This window comes from Toxotes jaculatrix, chromosome 2 (genome assembly GCF_017976425.1).
Source record: "Toxotes jaculatrix isolate fToxJac2 chromosome 2, fToxJac2.pri, whole genome shotgun sequence".
In the NCBI taxonomy this organism is placed as follows: Eukaryota; Metazoa; Chordata; class Actinopteri; family Toxotidae; genus Toxotes; species Toxotes jaculatrix.
This window is the reverse complement of record NC_054395.1, coordinates 29,429,368-29,448,581: the sequence shown is the minus strand read 5'-3', so window position 1 is coordinate 29,448,581 and position 19,214 is coordinate 29,429,368. Positions and strand designations below refer to the sequence as shown.

The following is a 19,214-nucleotide window of genomic DNA, read 5'->3' as shown; positions in this document are numbered from 1 at the left end:
GAAGGACAGTCCCTGGAGTCAGAGCTGCAGAAGAAGAGGAAGCTGAGCAGCGTCTCCTCCGTGCGCCGTCACGTGACCTCAGTGGACTGACGTCACGGCACCTGCTGTCAGAGAGACCGTAAAGATGGCGTCGTCACGGACTCTGCGGCCCCGCCGCATCTCTGCAGCTGTGGCCGTTTTTCTCGGTTTGCTGAGCGTTTTAAAAACGGGAAGCTGCGACGAGCAGGTGCCGCTTCTCCTGTGGACCAGCGAAGGGTGAGCAGGGCGGATGTTCGTGTTTCTCTTCCCGCAGACGACGCTCCGTCGGTTAACGGGTTTTGACGTTTCGCCCCCGTTTGGCTAAATGTTAGCGGTGTTAGCGGATGTTACTGATCTCTGTTAGATTAGAAACAAAACGCAGACTCGACTCTGGTTTATTTCAGTGCTTTAATGGTTAAACTAAGGTGACGTGACGTGACAGGAGAATATACCTGTAAATCCTAATGAATGTCAGGTGCCGGATCACCTGCGACCTAACGTTAGCCAGCCGTTCACTCAGGCTGTCCGAAACACAAACAGTGCGATCGGTATGTGACATTTTATTAACCTGGGTTCATTTAAAGTCCAGATTTATCCACATTAAGCACCCAGGGATCCCGGGGCCCTCGATGCTTAGGCCCCGAGAAACCACCCACCGCTCCACAGCTGAGATAATAAGTTGGTTAATGAATTAGCCTCTGAATATTTCCCGTTTCTTCTATGTATCCAGTGTTTCTGAATGCTAAGTTGGAGGTTTTAAAGTTAAAATATTGAAACATCAGAATTTACCAAAATACTGGTTCACATTGTACAAAGGTCACGTGTCATTTGCAGCTGCAGTCTTTGGATTCTGAAAATAGTTTGAACCGTTCAGCAAACTGAATATTTTTTATCCAGGTGTTTTGATATACCAGCAGAACAGCTGCAGGTGTGGTTTAACGAGCAGTTGTCAGATGCTTTGCCCTGTGACTTGAATATAATGGTTTTACATCAGGGCCACAGTCTGGGCCGAACTAAATACCAGGTCACGCTGTAGAAGATGATGCTTTGGTAAAGATTAAACTGCCCAACAGTAATAAAATGGTTTAAATTCACTTGTCATGTCCTACATGTCCTGTGCATGTAGGTTAGTGTTTTACGTTGTTGTACTGCAGTATGTGATCTGAATACGTTGTCCACCTCCACCAGGATCTCTGCACCGACTCAGTCTCCTCCCACCGCGGGCCACATTGTTGGGCAGCAGCAGCTCGCCTCTTACCTGGAGAGAGCTCTGAATGTGGGGCCACGAAATGTAGTGCTGTTCCTTCAGGACAAGGTACACACACACACACACACACACACACACACACACACACACACACACAGCTTTGTTTTTGACTCGCTGATGTTCAGTTTGTAAAAATATCCTGCAGCTGCCAAATGTCTGTGTCAGCGATGCAACTAAGTGATTTTCATCAGCAGCAAATCTGCCAAATATTTTTTCAATTTCTTGATCAAGTAAAATTTCACCAAGTAGTGAAATATTCCTACGTCACAGCTTGTTAAAGACCATGGTGCTTTGGCATATTTGCTACGAAAATTAATTCATTATAAATCAATTGGTATAATATTAAAAGAGTGTCTAATTGATTTTCTGTCCATTGATCGATCGATGTATTGACTGTTTCTGGTATCAAAGAATGAGATTTCTGTCCAGCTGTTCACTGAGATGTTGTCTCTTCTCCAGATGAGCATAGAGGACTTCACCATGTACGGAGGAGCTTTTGGAAACAAGCAGGACACTGTTTTTCCCAACCTGGAGGTAAGAAACGGAACTACGGGAAAGGGAAGAAGCTGAGTTAGTAATGAATGAGAGGGGGGGTGGGGGGTGGTGGACGGGGGGGTGGGGGTTGGTGGACGGGGGGGGGGGGGGGTCCTCCATACATCCCACCTGATTTGGAATTAAGCGCAGCTGCACGTGCCTCTCGGGCCGCCTTGTCTCCTCCCATTAATAACTAACGCAAATGAGTGTAAATACGTGGCACGTTCTCACTTTTAGTCCAAACAACAACGGCGAACACTCCAGAAACGTCAGAAAGAAGAAGAAGAATGTCACAGGGTGTGAAACTGATGTTCTTGTATCGGAAACAAAATATTTGATTCGGCGGTTTTTCCTCTGGTGTAAGTACGAAAACACTTGTGCACCGCAGGATGAATCCTGAGCTGAACCGGGACAACGTGCTGCTGCATGTGCGCGTCACATAACTTTCACGTTAATGGAATGAAAATGCTTCATACTCTGATGTTTCTTTACAGCTGTGAGAGCAGTCACACAGTAGGAAATCGTTCAGCCACAGCGTATCGGTAGTGATCGGGATGAGGCCGTCCCTTACGGCTGGCACGGCGCGGACCGACCTGTGAGCCAGCTCCCGCTGAAAGGCTCCTGTTAGGAACCCGAGCGTGGTGAGGACTTGTACCGGCGCTGGCAGGGCGCGACTCCTCCCAGTCTCCCGCTGTAACGCGGAGACCAGTTCAGCGCAGAGACCCAGAAGGATCGCTCTTGGTAACCTGATAAGCCAGTCCTCATCCTGGACCAGCAGGTCAGCGTGATCCCTGAAGACTCGCCCCCCCCCCCCCCCCCCCCCCACCCCGAACTCTTCTGTTTGCGGTGTCTTCTAGTGCCGCAGCTGCCGCTGTTGCTTAATTACGCGCGGCGTCACGCAGCCATTAGGACACGTTAACTGTCCACACCTGGTGGATTTAGAACTTAGATCACCTGACTTGTTATTAGTTAATATGATCACCCGACAGTGCTTTTTCTCAGTGAGGGCGAGAGAGCGCGGTGGATGTGTGCGCGCCTCGGAACCGAGCACTCACTGATGTGTTAATATCTTCTCGTGACACGAACAGAGAAAACGTCGGTTTACTTTGGGTTTAGCTTGTGTCAGCCATGTAACACATCGTATATGTGGGAAAATTAGATGACGTGTTGTTTCGTCGTTCATCAGCGGTCAGGCGCGTGAAGAAATGTTTTCAAGTCCCTCTTGACTTCAGGGAGTTTAGGGTGAAGGTGAGTTTCAGTGCTTTGCGTGGCGGTGCGGTGCGCACATTCTCACGGCAGCTCGGACATTTGCGTGGCGATGCGCACACGCCGTTAGTGCACGAGGCCCCAGGTCTTCTCTTGAAAGTCTGCCAATTATCTACAAGTCCCAGGTGCACATCCTGTTTGACGCTGCACTGTTCAGAGTTTCTCACTGATGGTTGTTGTTGTTCATATCCAGGTGTATTCACTGTTCTGTCTCTCCTGGGTCACAGGCGGCTCTGATGTCCTCGTCCTCCCCTCTGGTTTTACCTGCTGTGTCCTGGCCTGCCTCCAATGCGGTGATTGGCCAGCTCCAGGACCAATTAGAAACCTCCCCTCTGTACATGGACCCTGAGACACTGAGCCAGCTGAGACTCAACGCCTCCTCGCCCGCCCTGCTGGTGTTCAGGCTGCCCTACGGCATCGGGTGAGTTGGGGGGGGGGGGGGGGGTCGCCGCCGGAGGCAGCGAACTGCAGAAACACACAGAAACTGGTTTCAGAGAGGATCAGGTTCACACTGATCCATGTGTTGTACACTGCTACAAACTGTTCAGCTGCCATAAACAAAGCATCTGTGTGATTCATCACTTTCTGTCTGCGTCTCATTTTAATTGCAGAGCTGATCTGATGTCTGCTAAAGAAGTTCTCAGTGGAAACGGTGAGTCCACCTGTCCAATCACCATCAGATCAAACTGCTGTCGGGCTGTACACTCACTCCCGGCTCAGACCTGCAGTGTGTTCTACTTCAATAGAAACAAATGAAAACGCTTCACTGCTGAAAGACACGAGTGCAGCTTCAGTGATCCTCGGTGTATATTCCTCCAACCTCTGAGCTCCACCTGAGCAAAAACACCGTCATAAAAGTTGGTGTTTAGGTGATGAGGGTGCTGTCTAACACAGGTGTTCAGCTGGGTGGAGATCTGGTATTTTCATAGTAAATCAAACATTCATTGACTCCCTGTGCCCTGACTGCTGCCCTGTTGTGTGTCACCCACCTGTATGTTGTTTTTAGTATAATGATCCTTCAGTTTCTTCGCCCTTGATGGTTCAAACCCGACAGATGAACACGTTGTTTTTCAGATGAGGTGATTGGTCAGGTGCTGAGCATCATGAAGACGCAGTCTGTTCCATACACAGCCATCTACACAGCCCTGCGGCCCTCGAGGGTGAGTCCGGTGTGAATGTCACAAATAACAGGTTCCTGTTTTCCTGCAGCGGATTAAACTCATGTTTTCATGTTTTACTGTCTGTCCCCGTCTCTGTCTCTGCACAGGAGGCAGCGTCTCTCTCTGTGGAAGCAGGTCTGGGCGGAGGACGCTCTCTGCTGCAGGCCAGAGGTGGATACAGGGAGAGGCAGCGAGAAAGGGAGAGGCAGCAGAGGATTAAAGAGAGGGCCGGGATCTATGCTCCCGTCGAGTTTAAGGTGGAATGACTCGATTCTTTTTCATTACCGTGAACACACACACACACCGTCCTGCTGCCACTCATACTCACTACAGCACCAAACATGGATTATTCTGCCACTGAAAATCCAAACAAATGTACTGTTTCCTCCAGTTTGTGAGAAACTGCAGTGACCAGCACTTTGAAAATGAAACTACAGATTTAAAAATAAGTTTTTAAAAAATTGAAAATCAGCAGCCTTGTCTTTTTAAATCTTAATTCCTTCCCCGGCTTCTGTGTTCTCTCTTCACAGGAGGGGGAGAACACCTGTATCCTCCTGTGGGCAGAAGGCCTGTCTGTGAGCATCCTTCGGAGCGGTCGCTGGGAAGACCATGACCTGACGCCGTCTACCTTCGGAGAGGGCGTCAGCCCAAAACTCCACGGTTCAAGCTGCGACAAATCCAAAGCAAAGTAAGACACGTGAGGGAGATTCTCAGGACTCCATTAGCAGTGATCATTAGGCTGAAGGTTTTTTTTCTCCTCAAAATCAGGTTTAACATGATGTTTAATAGTGATGTTTCGACAGTGGAATCTAGGTTAATGAAGTTTCATCAGAGGGAGGTAATGAGAAATAGTCCTGACACATTGGATAACGTCACCTCAGGCTTTGGAAAGTTGTGATGGACATAAATTAGTAATGAAAATAATTGGTTGCAGCTGTAGATGTGTCATGACAGTCATGCAACTTCCCATTTTGTCTGAAGCGTTTTTATGTGAAATCTCGATTCGTTTTGTCTTTTTCCGTCTTTCTTACGTCTCGTGTTTCTTTTTTTTTTCAGGTTGGTTCTTAATTATGAGAACGTCCTCGGCCACCGCAGCTTTAAACTGATGTGAGTCTGTACATCTGTTCACACAGTAAACATTTCTGCTGTTTATGCTCTGTTCTGACTGATGATGCCAGTAGACATGGATCAGTAACAGACTGCCATCATGTCCTGAACCCTTCAAAAAAATCTGTGTGTGTGTCCGTGTCTGTGTCCGTGTGTCCAGCTTTGCGATGAGCCAGCGTCACTACAAGGTGTCCGCACGTCGCTGGTTCACGCTGGACGCCGTAGAGCTGGAGTACGACGGGACCAAGGCCACATTCAACGGCAGCAGGAACATCTACGCCCCCGCTGAGTACTCGTACCGCTGCGAGTCCGTCACCAGCTTCCGCTGGCCGCTGCTCGTCCCACGCTCATCCAAAGATCCAGCCAATCAGTGGAGGGTCTCATTCGAAGACTTCCAGGTAAGATGGTGATTTTTTTTTTCTCTGCTTTCAGTAACTTTCCTTAAACTAAATTATTATTCACTTTAACATGACCAGTTAAGGCTGGATGATACATCACTTTAATTCAGTTAAACATTTATTAGATGTTCATATACTGCTTGTAAATGCTGCATTAACAATGCCCCCCCGTTTAACCCCCCGTCCCACAGATCCAGGGCTTTAACGTGAGCGACAGTGAGTTCTCATATGCCAGTGACTGTGCAGGCTTCTTCTCTCCTGGTATCTGGATGGGTCTGATGACCAGTCTCCTCATGGTCCTGGTCCTCACCTACGGCCTGCACATGATCATGCAGCTCCGCACGATGGACCGCTTCGACGATCCCAAGGGCCCGGCCATCTCCGTGCCCCAGACAGAGTAACACACCTCCGTCTGTCCTCCATCTGTCCCCCTGTCTGTCCCTCCCGTGCCCCTCTTACTGAAATGCTTCCACTCCCGTCCTTCACATTCCTCCCCGTTCATCTGTAGTTGGGCATTATACAGAATAATTAGTGATGTTGTCAGAATAAAGTTTTATTTATCATATAAAGTGTTAATTTATACCTTTTAAGATGTGAATCCTGAGACTGAAGAATGGAGTTAGCCCCAGTTTGTGCCTCAGGTTTCAGTGTCACGTTGGACGCTTCCTGTGTCTCTGAAAGAAAAAGACATGGAGATGTTTAACAGTTTAACACTTTAATGAAAGAATTTCAGGAATCCTCAAAGACGCCAGCTGGATAAAAAAAAAATATCCTGTTTGCTGCACAGTTAAATAAAATTCCTGCTTCAGGACCATTTTGGTTTTTCCGAGCGTCGCTGGGTGAAACTGATCCACAGCAGAGGCACAGACTGGGACCAGTGTTCAGGCCGTGGATCAAATGTCCCACATGAACGGGACACAGCTGTGCACACGGGCACATGAATTATGAAATGCTATTTATCGGTAAAGTACTGTCGCGTGTGTGTATTTGTGTTTACAGTAGTGTCTGTGAGTACACAGGTTAAATGTAGTTGTTGAATGAAGGGAATTAATTTTCTGTGGATGATCAATCACATCGATCAGCTTTAGGTCAAAGGGACATTCTGATGAGGAAGAACTGAAATATCAGCATTAAAAGTCATTTCCACTTGTTTCTGAATTATCCTCATGTAACTTTTCATTTCTGAATATTGTTTTTCTGTTGTAATTAACATGAACGTTGTGTTTCTCAAGTCGAGCTCTCAGCTGACGTGCACTGAAATCTGCTTTGTGTGAAATTATTTTTTGTCTGTTAATTTATTTTGTTTGGATGATTAGTAGTGAACATTGATGATGTGTGGTCCTGTGCTGTGCTGCTGCTGCTGCTGTGACTCCAATAAATCAGCTGTGAAAACTCAGGCTTCAACAGTTCATTGTTTAGTTTCAGACAAACCGAGCCATCTTTTTCCTGTAAAACACTGAGGCGGCGCTCTGTAGCGTCAGATGTCACCTGAGCCAGGATTTCACAAATACTGTGGCACAAATCCTCCACTTCATCACATCGTCTGAGAACCAAAGCTACGCAGACATGGTTTAAAAACAAGGTGAATGTTCTGGAGTGTCTGAGTCAAAGCGCAGACCTCTTTCTACAGGCACCGTACGTCATTAGTAAAGTCATCAGGTACTAAACATGCAAAAAAGAAAAGGTGGCCTTACCACAGCTGAGGTGTCAGAGGGAATTGTGGGTATTTTGTTGCATCACTTCTTTTCCCACCACACACTGTCCACTGAATAAGCTTTTACTTTTCACATTTGGATTAACTGAGCCTCGAGCTACTCACATTGACACGTAGAAGCCACACCCAGGTACCAGGTGAGCACTGACCGTCATCACTCATTTTAAATGTCAACAGGCCGACAGCTGATCTCAGCTCGACCCAATCACAGATGAGCGGGGGGAAAAAAAAAGGATGGATGGATGTTTGATTACATCGCGATCATAAAACAGTTTGCTGATGAGCAGTTTGGTTTAAGCTGCTGGTTAATGTTACCATCTGAGACACTAACAAACATAATACTCACCCGAGTCTTCACACCAAGAAGAGACTGATGTGAGGTCTAACTGGACATCTCTGCCTCCTGTTCCTCTTGTGAAGGTTTCTCTAAACACTCAGTTCAAACGCTTGTTTCTTTAGATTTGGATTTTTAAAAAAAGGGAGCTTGTCCTCCAAATACTCAGCTGCTCACATATGAACACGTTTGGAAATCTTCATATCACCGTGTGAAAAACAACCCTGTAACCCTGAACATTAACTTCTTACATAAAGTTTTATTCAGCTTCATTATTCATGTTTCTTCAGCAGTTTGTTTATGACAGTTTCTAAAGTGGCTGTTTCCATTTCACATTCAAACAAACTGGGACATACATCAGTCATTCCACTGTTAAATCATTACAGAACTAAGCTAATGTCTAAGTACATAAATATTTTACTGCAAATATGTAAAACAAGACAAGTTTATTTGTATGACATGTTTCAAACATAGGCAAGAGAAGTACTTTACACAAAGCACAGAAAAGCATTAAAATCAAATTAAATTGGAAATTACATCAATTAATTAATCAATTCGTTTTCGTTTTTTTAAGTGTCTTGTTTTCCACCTCATGCTCCTCATTGTGTCTTAAACTGCCCCCAGAAACAAATAAAGTTCTCTGAATCTGAATCTAACCACAGTATAATAAAAACAAATCCAAATTAAATTCAACTAAAACAAGTGCAGAAGAGAGAAATCAAAGTTTTACAGTTCCATTTGTTTCCTGATTAAAGTCATTAAACCTGATCACAGGGTGATTAAACATTAAGCTGAGTGAATTCTGAGGATTATTTTACTGATAGAACTGTGATCGACATGTTCAGCCAGGATCTGCAAAAGAACAGAACATATTCATGTTAAACAGCAGCAGAAAGAAATAACTCACTAATAATACTTATTCATTAAATACTTAAACTAATGAATTAATAGACTATTAAATACTTAGAATAATTATTTAAACAACAGGTTGGGACTGGTGTGTCCATTGAACTACTTACACTGACATACATAAGCCACCTGCAGGTACTTGAAGGTCCCGACACACGGGTCTCCAAACACCGAGTTGCTTGCTTGGACCGTGCAGCTGTTTTTCCCGTTACAGCTGCGGATGCAGAGCGATGCGAGTGAATATGAAACCTGGGTGTTAACCTCCAGCTACCACCGTAACACGGAAACTGAAATCAACAACGAGGAGGCAACTGCACCTTTCAGCCACTTTGCTCGTGGGACGGGAGCAATAGACGTTTTGGACTTTAGAGGCAGGACGTCTGTAAGAGCACGTGGTCTGATCATGGCGTCCGTAATCAGCACCGTACACCTGTATAACCTGCCCCTCGTCTGACGGGGAGGGGAGGGGACGGAGAGGAGAGGAGAGGAGAGGAGGGGACGGAGGGGGAGCGTGGACAGAACAGAGAAGACAAGAATGTAGTTCAGCTTTAGAGAGAGGCACGAGACCAAATGATACTGAGCTGAGTGATCTTACCACAGTGCAGCTGCGCCAAAGAGTGCTCGCACACAACCAGGTGATCTGTGAAAGAAACGGAGATCAGATCAGATCAGGCGTCAGACTGTGGATGCATCAGTCACTGTGTGAATCATTACGCTGGAACAAAGTTTGTCGTATTAAATGCTGCAGCTTTGCTTCATCATTCATTTCATACAGACGCGTTACTGACTCGCTGGGAAGCAGGTGTAGTTGGTCTCCAGATATTTAAAGGTGCCGGGGCAGGGATCAGAGGTTCGGACCACGTCTGCGTTTAGTTCACACACTCTCTTACCATCACACCTGCAACAAACACACAGAGGATGGATGAGTAGCACTGACTTTGAGGTTAGGGCTGAACGATTTTAAGAAAAGGTCTAATTGAGATTTCGACTTAATTTACGATTTTTTCCCCCAAATCAAGCTTCAGTGAAATATTCACAATGTACGGTAACATTTACAAACATGACAGAAAACTACATCATACCATTAAAACATTAAATGCCATTACTCTAATGCTATAAGAGCATCTTTGACTGTCTTATCTTAATGTAGCGCAAAAAAAAATCCTGAACTGCGTTAAACTAAAAAAGTGAAATATCGCAGGACAATGTTCTCTCCGGTGTGTCAGCACTTTTTCTTTCCACTCACACGGACAGCTGTGGGATGGCAGCCCGGCTGAAGCAGGTGCGGGAGGGAATCACAGATCTTGTGTCCAGCGTGTGGAGGAGCTTTTTCAATCCGTGTTCGGTGACCGTGTTAACAGTCAGCATCGTTATCTCCCGGTGTGTTCGGCTGCTCTCATCATCCGGAGTGACGCTGCTAAAACATGCTGGAACTGTCTGTTCGCTTCTTCGGGCCTGAGCATCATTCTCACACTTTTCAGCGGAACTTCTTCATCATGCAAACACCTGTGCTGATTTTTCAGGTGTCGGTATAAACCGGTTGTGTCTCCGCTGGATGTTGCAGCTTCAGCGCGACAGGTTTTGCACAGTACCTGTTTCTGCTGCACGTCTGCGGCCTCAGAGCCGAAATGCTCCCAAATGAGCGACGAGCTGTTTTTCTTGGGGATTAAACGCCGTAACTCCGCTTCTGCTCCAGCTGAAGCCATTTGACTAATGAAGCAGCAGGTGGAGCAGGTGATACTGATTGCGTTAGCCTGACCTGTGCACGAGCAGCGCGCCGCTTCTGATCGGTGAGGTCAGTATACCTGTAGGTGCTGTATTGCTCGTTTACCTTGTCCTCAGGTTGTCCACAGTCCCCTGCTGAGAGCACTTTGTATTGGTAAGCTGCTGTGGAGGTCTTCCCTCACTGCAGGTCTGTCTGTCTGCGCGTCCGTACAGAGCTGACTGCACCCTGATCACTCCAATCTCTGGCACCGCAAAGACAAACAGCCACAACATTTATCAGAATGACCGGGAAACACTTAAACACTGGTACAGAGGAGGAAACGAGTGCTTGACACACTGACTGTGGCTGTGGGGGAGACGTTAGGATTCAGGTAAAGGTATCTGCCCACTGTGACAGTCACTGAACTCCTGTAGACTCTGCATAGTTTTAGTTGAGCAGAACTGTTACTTGGCTCTAATCGACACAGTCGACACCATGACACGTGACCAAGAAAGAAAAAAAAAACCCATGTGAAACTTTCAGTCAGGTTTCTATGCCACAGCAAACTTCAGTCAGTCTGTACAGAAAGCTTTAGAGCTCAGTCTCACCACAGCTTAGACGCTGGACGTTGCTGCCGTTGTCACATGTGATGATTCTTTCTGTCGAAACATCTAAAAAAAAAAAAAATAACAGATGTGAAAGTTTGATTTGAAATGTGTTCAGGACAAAAATATATTTAAAAAATATGTGTAAGGACTGAAATACTATACTCTGTGTTTTCCATTTACCTGCTGTCCTGAGCAAACACGTTGCTGCCAGCACTGAAAAAGAGACATCACAGTCAAACAGGTGTCACCTTTAAACTGGACCAGGGTCACACCTGGTAAACACCTGGACTGAGTGTGAAACTGTTGTGGAGCCGCTGTACACAAACTAACTCCTGGTCCAAACATCCGCTCTATGTTTTTCTTTTTTCAGCTCTTTACCTGTTTGCTTCTCTCCTCCTCTCCCTGAACACAGCAGGTTCATTAGCTGTTCTCATTAACGCGTTTCTCTGTCAAACGAACCGACAGGTATGAGACTGAGCCGCGGCCTGTTCAGATCCCATGTTAACCTGCAGTCACCGAGCTGCGGCCGAAAACCCTGCTTTTAGAAAAACCACACACTACGTTACAGACAGCGGCCGCTGGGATTTCAGGTGCATTTACCTGTAAAATGATCGGTCACGTCTCAAAGCTCACGCTCCCAGGACAATACCGGAAACTCTTCTACGGAAAGAAGCTAAAGTTTGTTCAGGAAGTTGTTAGATTTGTCATTAGGTGTTTTTTTTTTTAAGAAAAACATAAAAGTCGCTAAAGGGTCTGAAAACTTAGCAAATCCACAGGCAACAATACCTGTAAACGCCCCTCGGTGTTCGCGCCATTTTATTTTGAAAAGCAATAGCCAATAGGGAAGCTCCAACACTCAGCGGGCCGACCCCAGTGTTTAATACTGATCAGCCTGTTAGCTCCAGGCACCGCGGAGCTCCCAGCCTCACAGAGCCGGTGTGGCTGCAGACGCTGGGTTTCCCATCAGACACATGACAAATAGAAACTGAAAAGAAGAATTGACATTATTAAAATGAAGTAAATCATTTTCCCAGTCATCAGTCGTGTACTCACACAGTGTGCTGCTGAGTCTGAGGCGGAGCATGGTTTCTCTGGCAGGTGAACGGTGGCACTGGCTGTAGATGGGACGGATGCACCTGTATTTATGCTGCTGGGTCGGCACCTGAAGGTGTTTCACAGTAGATGACAAACAATGACTGATCTGTTCAAATGTAAACTCACAATCAGTTGCTGGGCGTAGCAGACTATGAGAAAAGATAATATACTCATTACTCATTACCCATTATTATGGGAAGGAAAGAGGCTTCTGCAAAATTCACAAGGATGACATGAAGGATGATTTACAGAGTGTTTCACTCATCACCGGCCTCTCCCTCTGTTCAACTGTGGGTCTGAGGTTTTTTATTTTATTTTTTTTAGCCTGGAAACATAAAGCGACTGATTGATGGCAGGTCTCAGTATCTGCACACATTTACAGAGCTGTGTGTACACTGACCACTCCTCTGTCTGTGATTTTTTTCTTTTTTCCTGGTAACAACAATCCACTTATTATTAGTTTTATTTACCACCTGGTTAGCTCAGTGTTAGCTCAGGTGGTAGAACTGGAGACTCAATCTCCCAGGGTTGTGGGTTTGAGCCCCACTCAGGGTGGCGCTACCTCCCATGGGCCCACCACCCGTGGGTCTTCGGTGCATTGTGGACTGGGCGGCACCTGTAAGTGAACTATAGAGGGTCCAGATGTGGTGCATGGTGGACATTTGGACTGCCAGCAGTTTTTTTTTTCTAGAAGTTTTCTGAAAGATTTGTGCTGAGAATACGTGAAGCCAGAGTTTTGTGCAGTGGATCATCCTGGTAGTGATTTGATATTTCTATTAGGAGAATGTTGTTTAGGAACATCATAGATATGTGTTGCTCCACAGTGTAATCAAACTAAACTTCTATACTGAAAATCCTGCTTAAGTAAAGCTGCATAAACACGATCAGCTAAATGAAATGTTGTGGAGTAAAAAGCAAAATTTCCCTTTGAATTTTAAGGAAATAAATTTATAAATGAATTAATATTGCATTAAATCTCTGCAGTTGAAGATTCATTTAACTGTAAAGTAAATCTTTTCCTTGTTCCTTGTTCCTTGTTCAGATTTGTGTTGCAGACTCTCAGATTTCAGTCCAGTCCTCTTCAGACCAACTGATCTGTTTTTTAATTTTGGTTTTGACAAACTAATGTGTCATTATCATCCACAACATCCACATTTGCCAACTATTTTTCTGTAGAAGAGTTCTGCTTGTTGTTGCTTTCAGCTCCACAGTAGGGCTGAACGATTTATGGTTTTCTGGTCGAAACTGCGAGTTCAGACAACGCGATCATGTGAGGCCGTCACACGGCGGCGCAGCATCTGTTCTGGAAGAGCTGCTCCACGACCGAAGAGTCGGCCAGCGTGGAGATGTCACCCAGGTCCCGTTCGTCGCAGTGCAAACTGTCAAAGGAACAGGAATCATATCAGACATCACAGTTATTAGAGTGCAGAGGGAATTGTGGGTATTTCGTTGCATCACTTCTTTTCCCACCACACACTGTCCACTGAATAAGCTTTTACTTTTCACATTTGGATTAACTGAGCCTCGAGCTACTCACATTGACACGTAGAAGCCACATCCAGGTACCAGGTGAGCACTGACAGTCATCACTCATTTTAAATGTCAACAGGCCGACAGCTAATCTCAGCTCGACCCAATCACAGATGAGCAGGGGGGGGGGGGGGGGGGGGGGTGGATGGATGTTTGATTACATCGCGATCATAAAACAGTTTGCTGATGAGCAGTTTGGTTTAAGCTGCTGGTTAATGTTACCATCTGAGACACTAACAAAAACATAATACTCACCTGAGTCTTCACACCAAGAAGAGACTGATGTGAGGTCTAACTGGACATCTCTGCCTCCTGTTCCTCTTGTGAAGGTTTCTCTAAACACTCAGTTCAAACGCTTGTTTCTTTAGATTTGGATTTTAAATAAAAGGGAGCTTGTCCTCCAAATACTCAGCTGCTCACATATGAACACGTTTGGAAATCTTCATATCACCGTGTGAAAAACAACCCTGTAACCCTGAACATTAACTTCTTACATAAAGTTTTATTCAGCTTCATTATTCATGTTTCTACAGCAGTTTGTTGATGATAGTTTCTAAAGTGGCTGTTTCCATTTCACATTCAAACAAACTGGGACATACATCAGTCATTCCACTGTTAAATCATTACAGAACTAAGCTAATGTCTAAGTACATAAATATTTTACTGCAAATATGTAAAACAAGACAAGTTTATTTGTATGACATGTTTCAAACATAGGCAAGAGAAGTACTTTACACAAGGCACAGAAAAGCATTAAAATCAAATTAAATTGGAAATTAAATCAATTAATTAATCAATTCGTTTTTGTTTTTTTTAAGTGTCTTGTTTTCCACCTCATGCTCCTCATTGTGTCTTAAACTGCCCCCAGAAACAAATAAAGTTCTCTGAATCTGAATCTAACCACAGTATAATAAAAACAAATCCAAATTAAATTCAACTAAAACAAGTGCAGAAGAGAGAAATCAAAGTTTTACAGTCCCATTTGTTTCCTGATTAAAGTCATTAAACCTGATCACAGGGTGATTAAACATTAAGCTGAGTGAATTCTGAGGATTATTTTACTGATAGAACTGTGATCGACATGTTCAGCCAGGATCTGCAAAAGAACAGAACATATTCATGTTAAACAGCAGCAGAAAGAAATAACTCACTAATAATACGTATTCATTAAATACTTAAACTAATTAATTAATAGACTATTAAATACTTAGAATAATTATTTAAACAACAGGTTGGGACTGGTGTGTCCATTGAACTACTTACACTGACATACATAAGCCACCTGCAGGTACTTGAAGGTCCCGACACACGGGTCTCCAAACACCGAGTTGCTTGCTTGGACCGTGCAGCTGTTTTTCCCGTTACAGCTGCGGATGCAGAGCGATGCGAGTGAATATGAAACCTGGGTGTTAACCTCCAGCTACCACCGTAACACGGAAACTGAAATCAACAACGAGGAGGCAACTGCACCTTTCAGCCACTTTGCTCGTGGGACGGGAGCAATAGACGTTTTGGACTTTAGAGGCAGGACGTCTGTAAGAGCACGTGGTCTGATCATGGCGTCCGTAATCAGCACCGTACACCTGTATAACCTGCCCCTCGTCTGACGGGGAGGGGAGGGGACGGAGAGGAGAGGAGAGGAGGGGACGGAGGGGGAGCGTGGACAGAATAGAGAAGACAAGAATGTAGTTGAGCTTTAGAGAGAGGCACGAGACCAAATGATACTGAGCTGAGTGATCTTACCACAGTGCAGCTGCGCCAAAGAGTGCTCGCACACAACCAGGTGATCTGTGAAAGAAACGGAGATCAGATCAGATCAGGCGTCAGACTGTGGATGCATCAGTCACAGCGCGTCTCTGTGAATCATTACGCTGGAACAAACTCAGTTTGTCGTGTTAAATGCTGCAGCTTTGCTTCATCATTCATTTCATACAGACGCGTTACTGACTCGCTGGGAAGCAGGTGTAGTTGGTCTCCAGATATTTAAAGGTGCCGGGGCAGGGATCAGAGGTTCGGACCACGTCAGTGTTTAGTTCACACACTCTCTTACCATCACACCTGCAACAAACACACAGAGGATGGATGACTAGCACTGACTTTGAGGTTAGGGTTGAACGATTTTAAGAAAAGGTCTAATTGCGATTTCGACTTAATTTACGATTTTTTTCCCCAAATCAAGCTTCAGTGAAATATTCACAATGTACGGTAACATTTACAAACATGACAGAAAACTACATCATACCATTAAAACATTAAATGCCATTACTCTAATGCTATAAGAGCATCTTTGACTGTCTTATCTTAATGTAGCGCAAAAAAAAATCCTGAACTGCGTTAAATTAAAAAAGTGAAATATCGCAGAACAATGTTCTCTCCGGTGTGTCAGCACTTTTTCTTTCCACTCACACGGACAGCTGTGGGATGGCAGCCCGGCTGAAGCAGGTGCGGGAGGGAATCACAGATCTTGTGTCCAGCGTGTGGAGGAGCTTTTTCAATCCGTGTTCGGTGACCGTGTTAACAGTCAGCATCGTTATCTCCCGGTGTGTTCGGCTGCTCTCATCATCCGGAGTGACGCTGCTAAAACATGCTGGAACTGTCTGTTCGCTTCTTCGGGCCTGAGCATCATTCTCACACTTTTCAGCGGAACTTCTTCATCATGCAAACACCTGTGCTGGTTTTTCAGGTGTCGGTATAAACCGGTTGTGTCTCCGCTGGATGTTGCAGCTTCAGCGCGACAGGTTTTGCACAGAACCTGTTTCTGCTGCACGTCTGCGGCCTCAGAGCCGAAACGCTCCCAAATGAGCGACGAGCTGTTTTTCTTGGGGATTAAACGCCGTAACTCCGCTTCTGCTCCAGCTGAAGCTATTTGACTAATGAAGCAGCAGGTGGAGCAGGTGATACTGATTGCGTTAGCCTGACCTGTGCACGAGCAGCGCGCCGCTTCTGATCGGTGAGGTCAGTATACCTGTAGGTGCTGTATTGCTCGTTTACCTTGTCCTCAGGTTGTCCACAGTCCCCTGCTGAGAGCACTTTGTATTGGTAAGCTGCTGTGGAGGTCTTCCCTCACTGCAGGTCTGTCTGTCTGCGCGTCCGTACAGAGCTGACTGCACCCTGATCACTCCAATCTCTGGCACCGCAAAGACAAACAGCCACAACATTTATCAGAATGACCGGGAAACACTTAAACACTGGTACAGAGGAGGAAACGAGTGCTTGACACACTGACTGTGGCTGTGGGGGAGACGTTAGGATTCAGGTAAAGGTATCTGCCCACTGTGACAGTCACTGAACTCCTGTAGACTCTGCATAGTTTTAGTTGAGCAGAACTGTTACTTGGCTCTAATCGACACAGTCGACACCATGACACGTGACCAAGAAAGAAAAAAAAAAACCCATGTGAAACTTTCAGTCAGGTTTCTATGCCACAGCAAACTTCAGTCAGTCTGTACAGAAAGCTTTAGAGCTCAGTCTCACCACAGCTTAGACGCTGGACGTTGCTGCCGTTGTCACATGTGATGATTCTTTCTGTCGAAACATCTAAAAAAAAAAAAAATAACAGATGTGAAAGTTTGATTTGAAATGTGTTCAGGACAAAAATATATTTAAAAAAATATGTGTAAGGACTGAAATACTCTGTCTTTTCCATTTACCTGCTGTCCTGAGCAAACACGTTGCTGCCAGCACTGAAAAAGAGACATCACAGTCAAACAGGTGTCACCTTTAAACTGGACCAGGGTCACACCTGGTAAACACCTGGACTGAGTGTGAAACTGTTGTGGAGCCGCTGTATACGCTGGACACGCGGGACACAAACTAACTCCTGGTCCAAACATCCGCTCTATGTTTTTCTTTTTTCAGCTCTTTACCTGTTTGCTTCTCTCCTCCTCTCCCTGAACACAGCAGGTTCATTAGCTGTTCTCATTAACGCGTTTCTCTGTCAAACGAACCGACAGGTATGAGACTGAGCCGCGGCCTGTTCAGATCCCATGTTAACCTGCAGTCACCGAGCTGCGGCCGAAAACCCTGCTTTTAGAAAAACCACACACTACGTTACAGACAGCGGCCGCTGGGATTTCAGGTGCATTTACCTGTAAAATGATCGGTCACGACTCAAAGCTCACGCTCCCAGGACAATACCGGAAACTCTTCTACGGAAAGAAGCTAAAGTTTGTTCAGGAAGTTGTTAGATTTGTCATTAGGTGTTTTTTTTTTAAGAAAAACATAAAAGTCGCTAAAGGGTCTGAAAACTTAGCAAATCCACAGGCAACAATACCTGTAAACGCCCCTCGGTGTTCGCGCCATTTTATTTTGAAAAGCAATAGCCAATAGGGAAGCTCCAACACTCAGCGGGCCGACCCCAGTGTTTAATACTGATCAGCCTGTTAGCTCCAGGCACCGCGGAGCTCCCAGCCTCACAGAGCCGGTGTGGCTGCAGACGCTGGGTTTCCCATCAGACACATGACAAATAGAAACTGAAAAGAAGAATTGACATTATTAAAATGAAGTAAATCATTTTCCCAGTCATCAGTCGTGTACTCACACAGTGTGCTGCTGAGTCTGAGGCGGAGCATGGTTTCTCTGGCAGGTGAACGGTGGCACTGGCTGTAGATGGGACGGATGCACCTGTATTTATGCTGCTGGGTCGGCACCTGAAGGTGTTTCACAGTAGATGACAAACAATGACTGATCTGTTCAAATGTAAACTCACAATCAGTTGCTGGGCGTAGCAGACTATGAGAAAAGATAATATACTCATTACTCATTACCCATTATTATGGGAAGGAAAGAGGCTTCTGCAAAATTCACAAGGATGACATGAAGGATGATTTACAGAGTGTTTCACTCATCACCGGCCTCTCCCTCTGTTCAGCTGTGGGTCTGAGGTTTTTTATTTTAGTTTTTTTAGCCTGGAAACATAAAGCGACTGATTGATGGCAGGTCTCAGTATCTGCACACATTTACAGAGCTGTGTGTACACTGACCACTCCTCTGTCTGTGATTTTTTTTCTTTTTTCCTGGTAACAACAATCCACTTATTATTAGTTTTATTTACCACCTGGTTAGCTCAGTGTTAGCTCAGGTGGTAGAACTGGAGACTCAATCTCCCAGGGTTGTGGGTTTGAGCCCCACTCAGGGTGGCGCTACCTCCCATGGGCCCACCACCCGTGGGTCTTCGGTGCATTGTGGACTGGGCGGCACCTGTAAGTGAACTATAGAGGGTCCAGATGTGGTGCATGGTGGACATTTGGACTGCCAGCAGTTTTTTTTTTCTAGAAGTTTTCTGAAAGATTTGTGCTGAGAATACGTGAAGCCAGAGTTTTGTGCAGTGGATCATCCTGGTAGTGATTTGATATTTCTATTAGGAGAATGTTGTTTAGGAACATCATAGATATGTGTTGCTCCACAGTGTAATCAAACTAAACTTCTATACTGAAAATCCTGCTTAAGTAAAGCTGCATAAACACGATCAGCTAAATGAAATGTTGTGGAGTAAAAAGCAAAATTTCCCTTTGAATTTTAAGGAAATAAATTTATAAATGAATTAATATTGCATTAAATCTCTGCAGTT

General features: G+C 45.2%; 2 protein-coding genes across 2 annotated transcripts; one reads left to right on the top strand and one right to left on the bottom strand.

Annotated features, from left to right (window-relative positions):
• The first annotated feature begins 117 nt into the window (after window positions 1-117).
• On the top strand, window positions 118-7,146 carry atp6ap1a (ATPase H+ transporting accessory protein 1a). The gene is made up of 11 exons (XM_041046947.1): window positions 118-255; window positions 1,207-1,333; window positions 1,745-1,819; window positions 3,313-3,506; window positions 3,697-3,737; window positions 4,160-4,245; window positions 4,353-4,502; window positions 4,776-4,933; window positions 5,302-5,352; window positions 5,513-5,750; window positions 5,942-7,146. The coding sequence occupies exons 1-11, from the start codon at window positions 125-127 to the stop codon at window positions 6,149-6,151; spliced, it is 1,461 nt and encodes a 486-aa protein (XP_040902881.1). The 5' UTR covers window positions 118-124; the 3' UTR covers window positions 6,152-7,146.
• A 1,216-nt stretch (window positions 7,147-8,362) lies between these two features.
• On the bottom strand, window positions 8,363-17,662 carry LOC121191485 (rhamnose-binding lectin-like). The gene is made up of 18 exons (XM_041052651.1): window positions 17,512-17,662; window positions 17,296-17,328; window positions 17,120-17,182; window positions 16,637-16,772; window positions 15,594-15,703; window positions 15,389-15,433; window positions 15,116-15,248; window positions 14,905-15,012; window positions 13,401-13,494; window positions 12,074-12,182; window positions 11,201-11,233; window positions 11,021-11,083; window positions 10,539-10,674; window positions 9,496-9,605; window positions 9,303-9,347; window positions 9,025-9,157; window positions 8,818-8,921; window positions 8,363-8,650 (listed from the first exon to the last, which is right to left on the bottom strand). Exons 1-18 carry the CDS (start codon window positions 17,552-17,554, stop codon window positions 8,640-8,642), a joined length of 1,509 nt encoding a protein of 502 aa, XP_040908585.1. The 5' UTR covers window positions 17,555-17,662; the 3' UTR covers window positions 8,363-8,639.
• Between the last annotated feature and the right edge of the window lie 1,552 nt (window positions 17,663-19,214).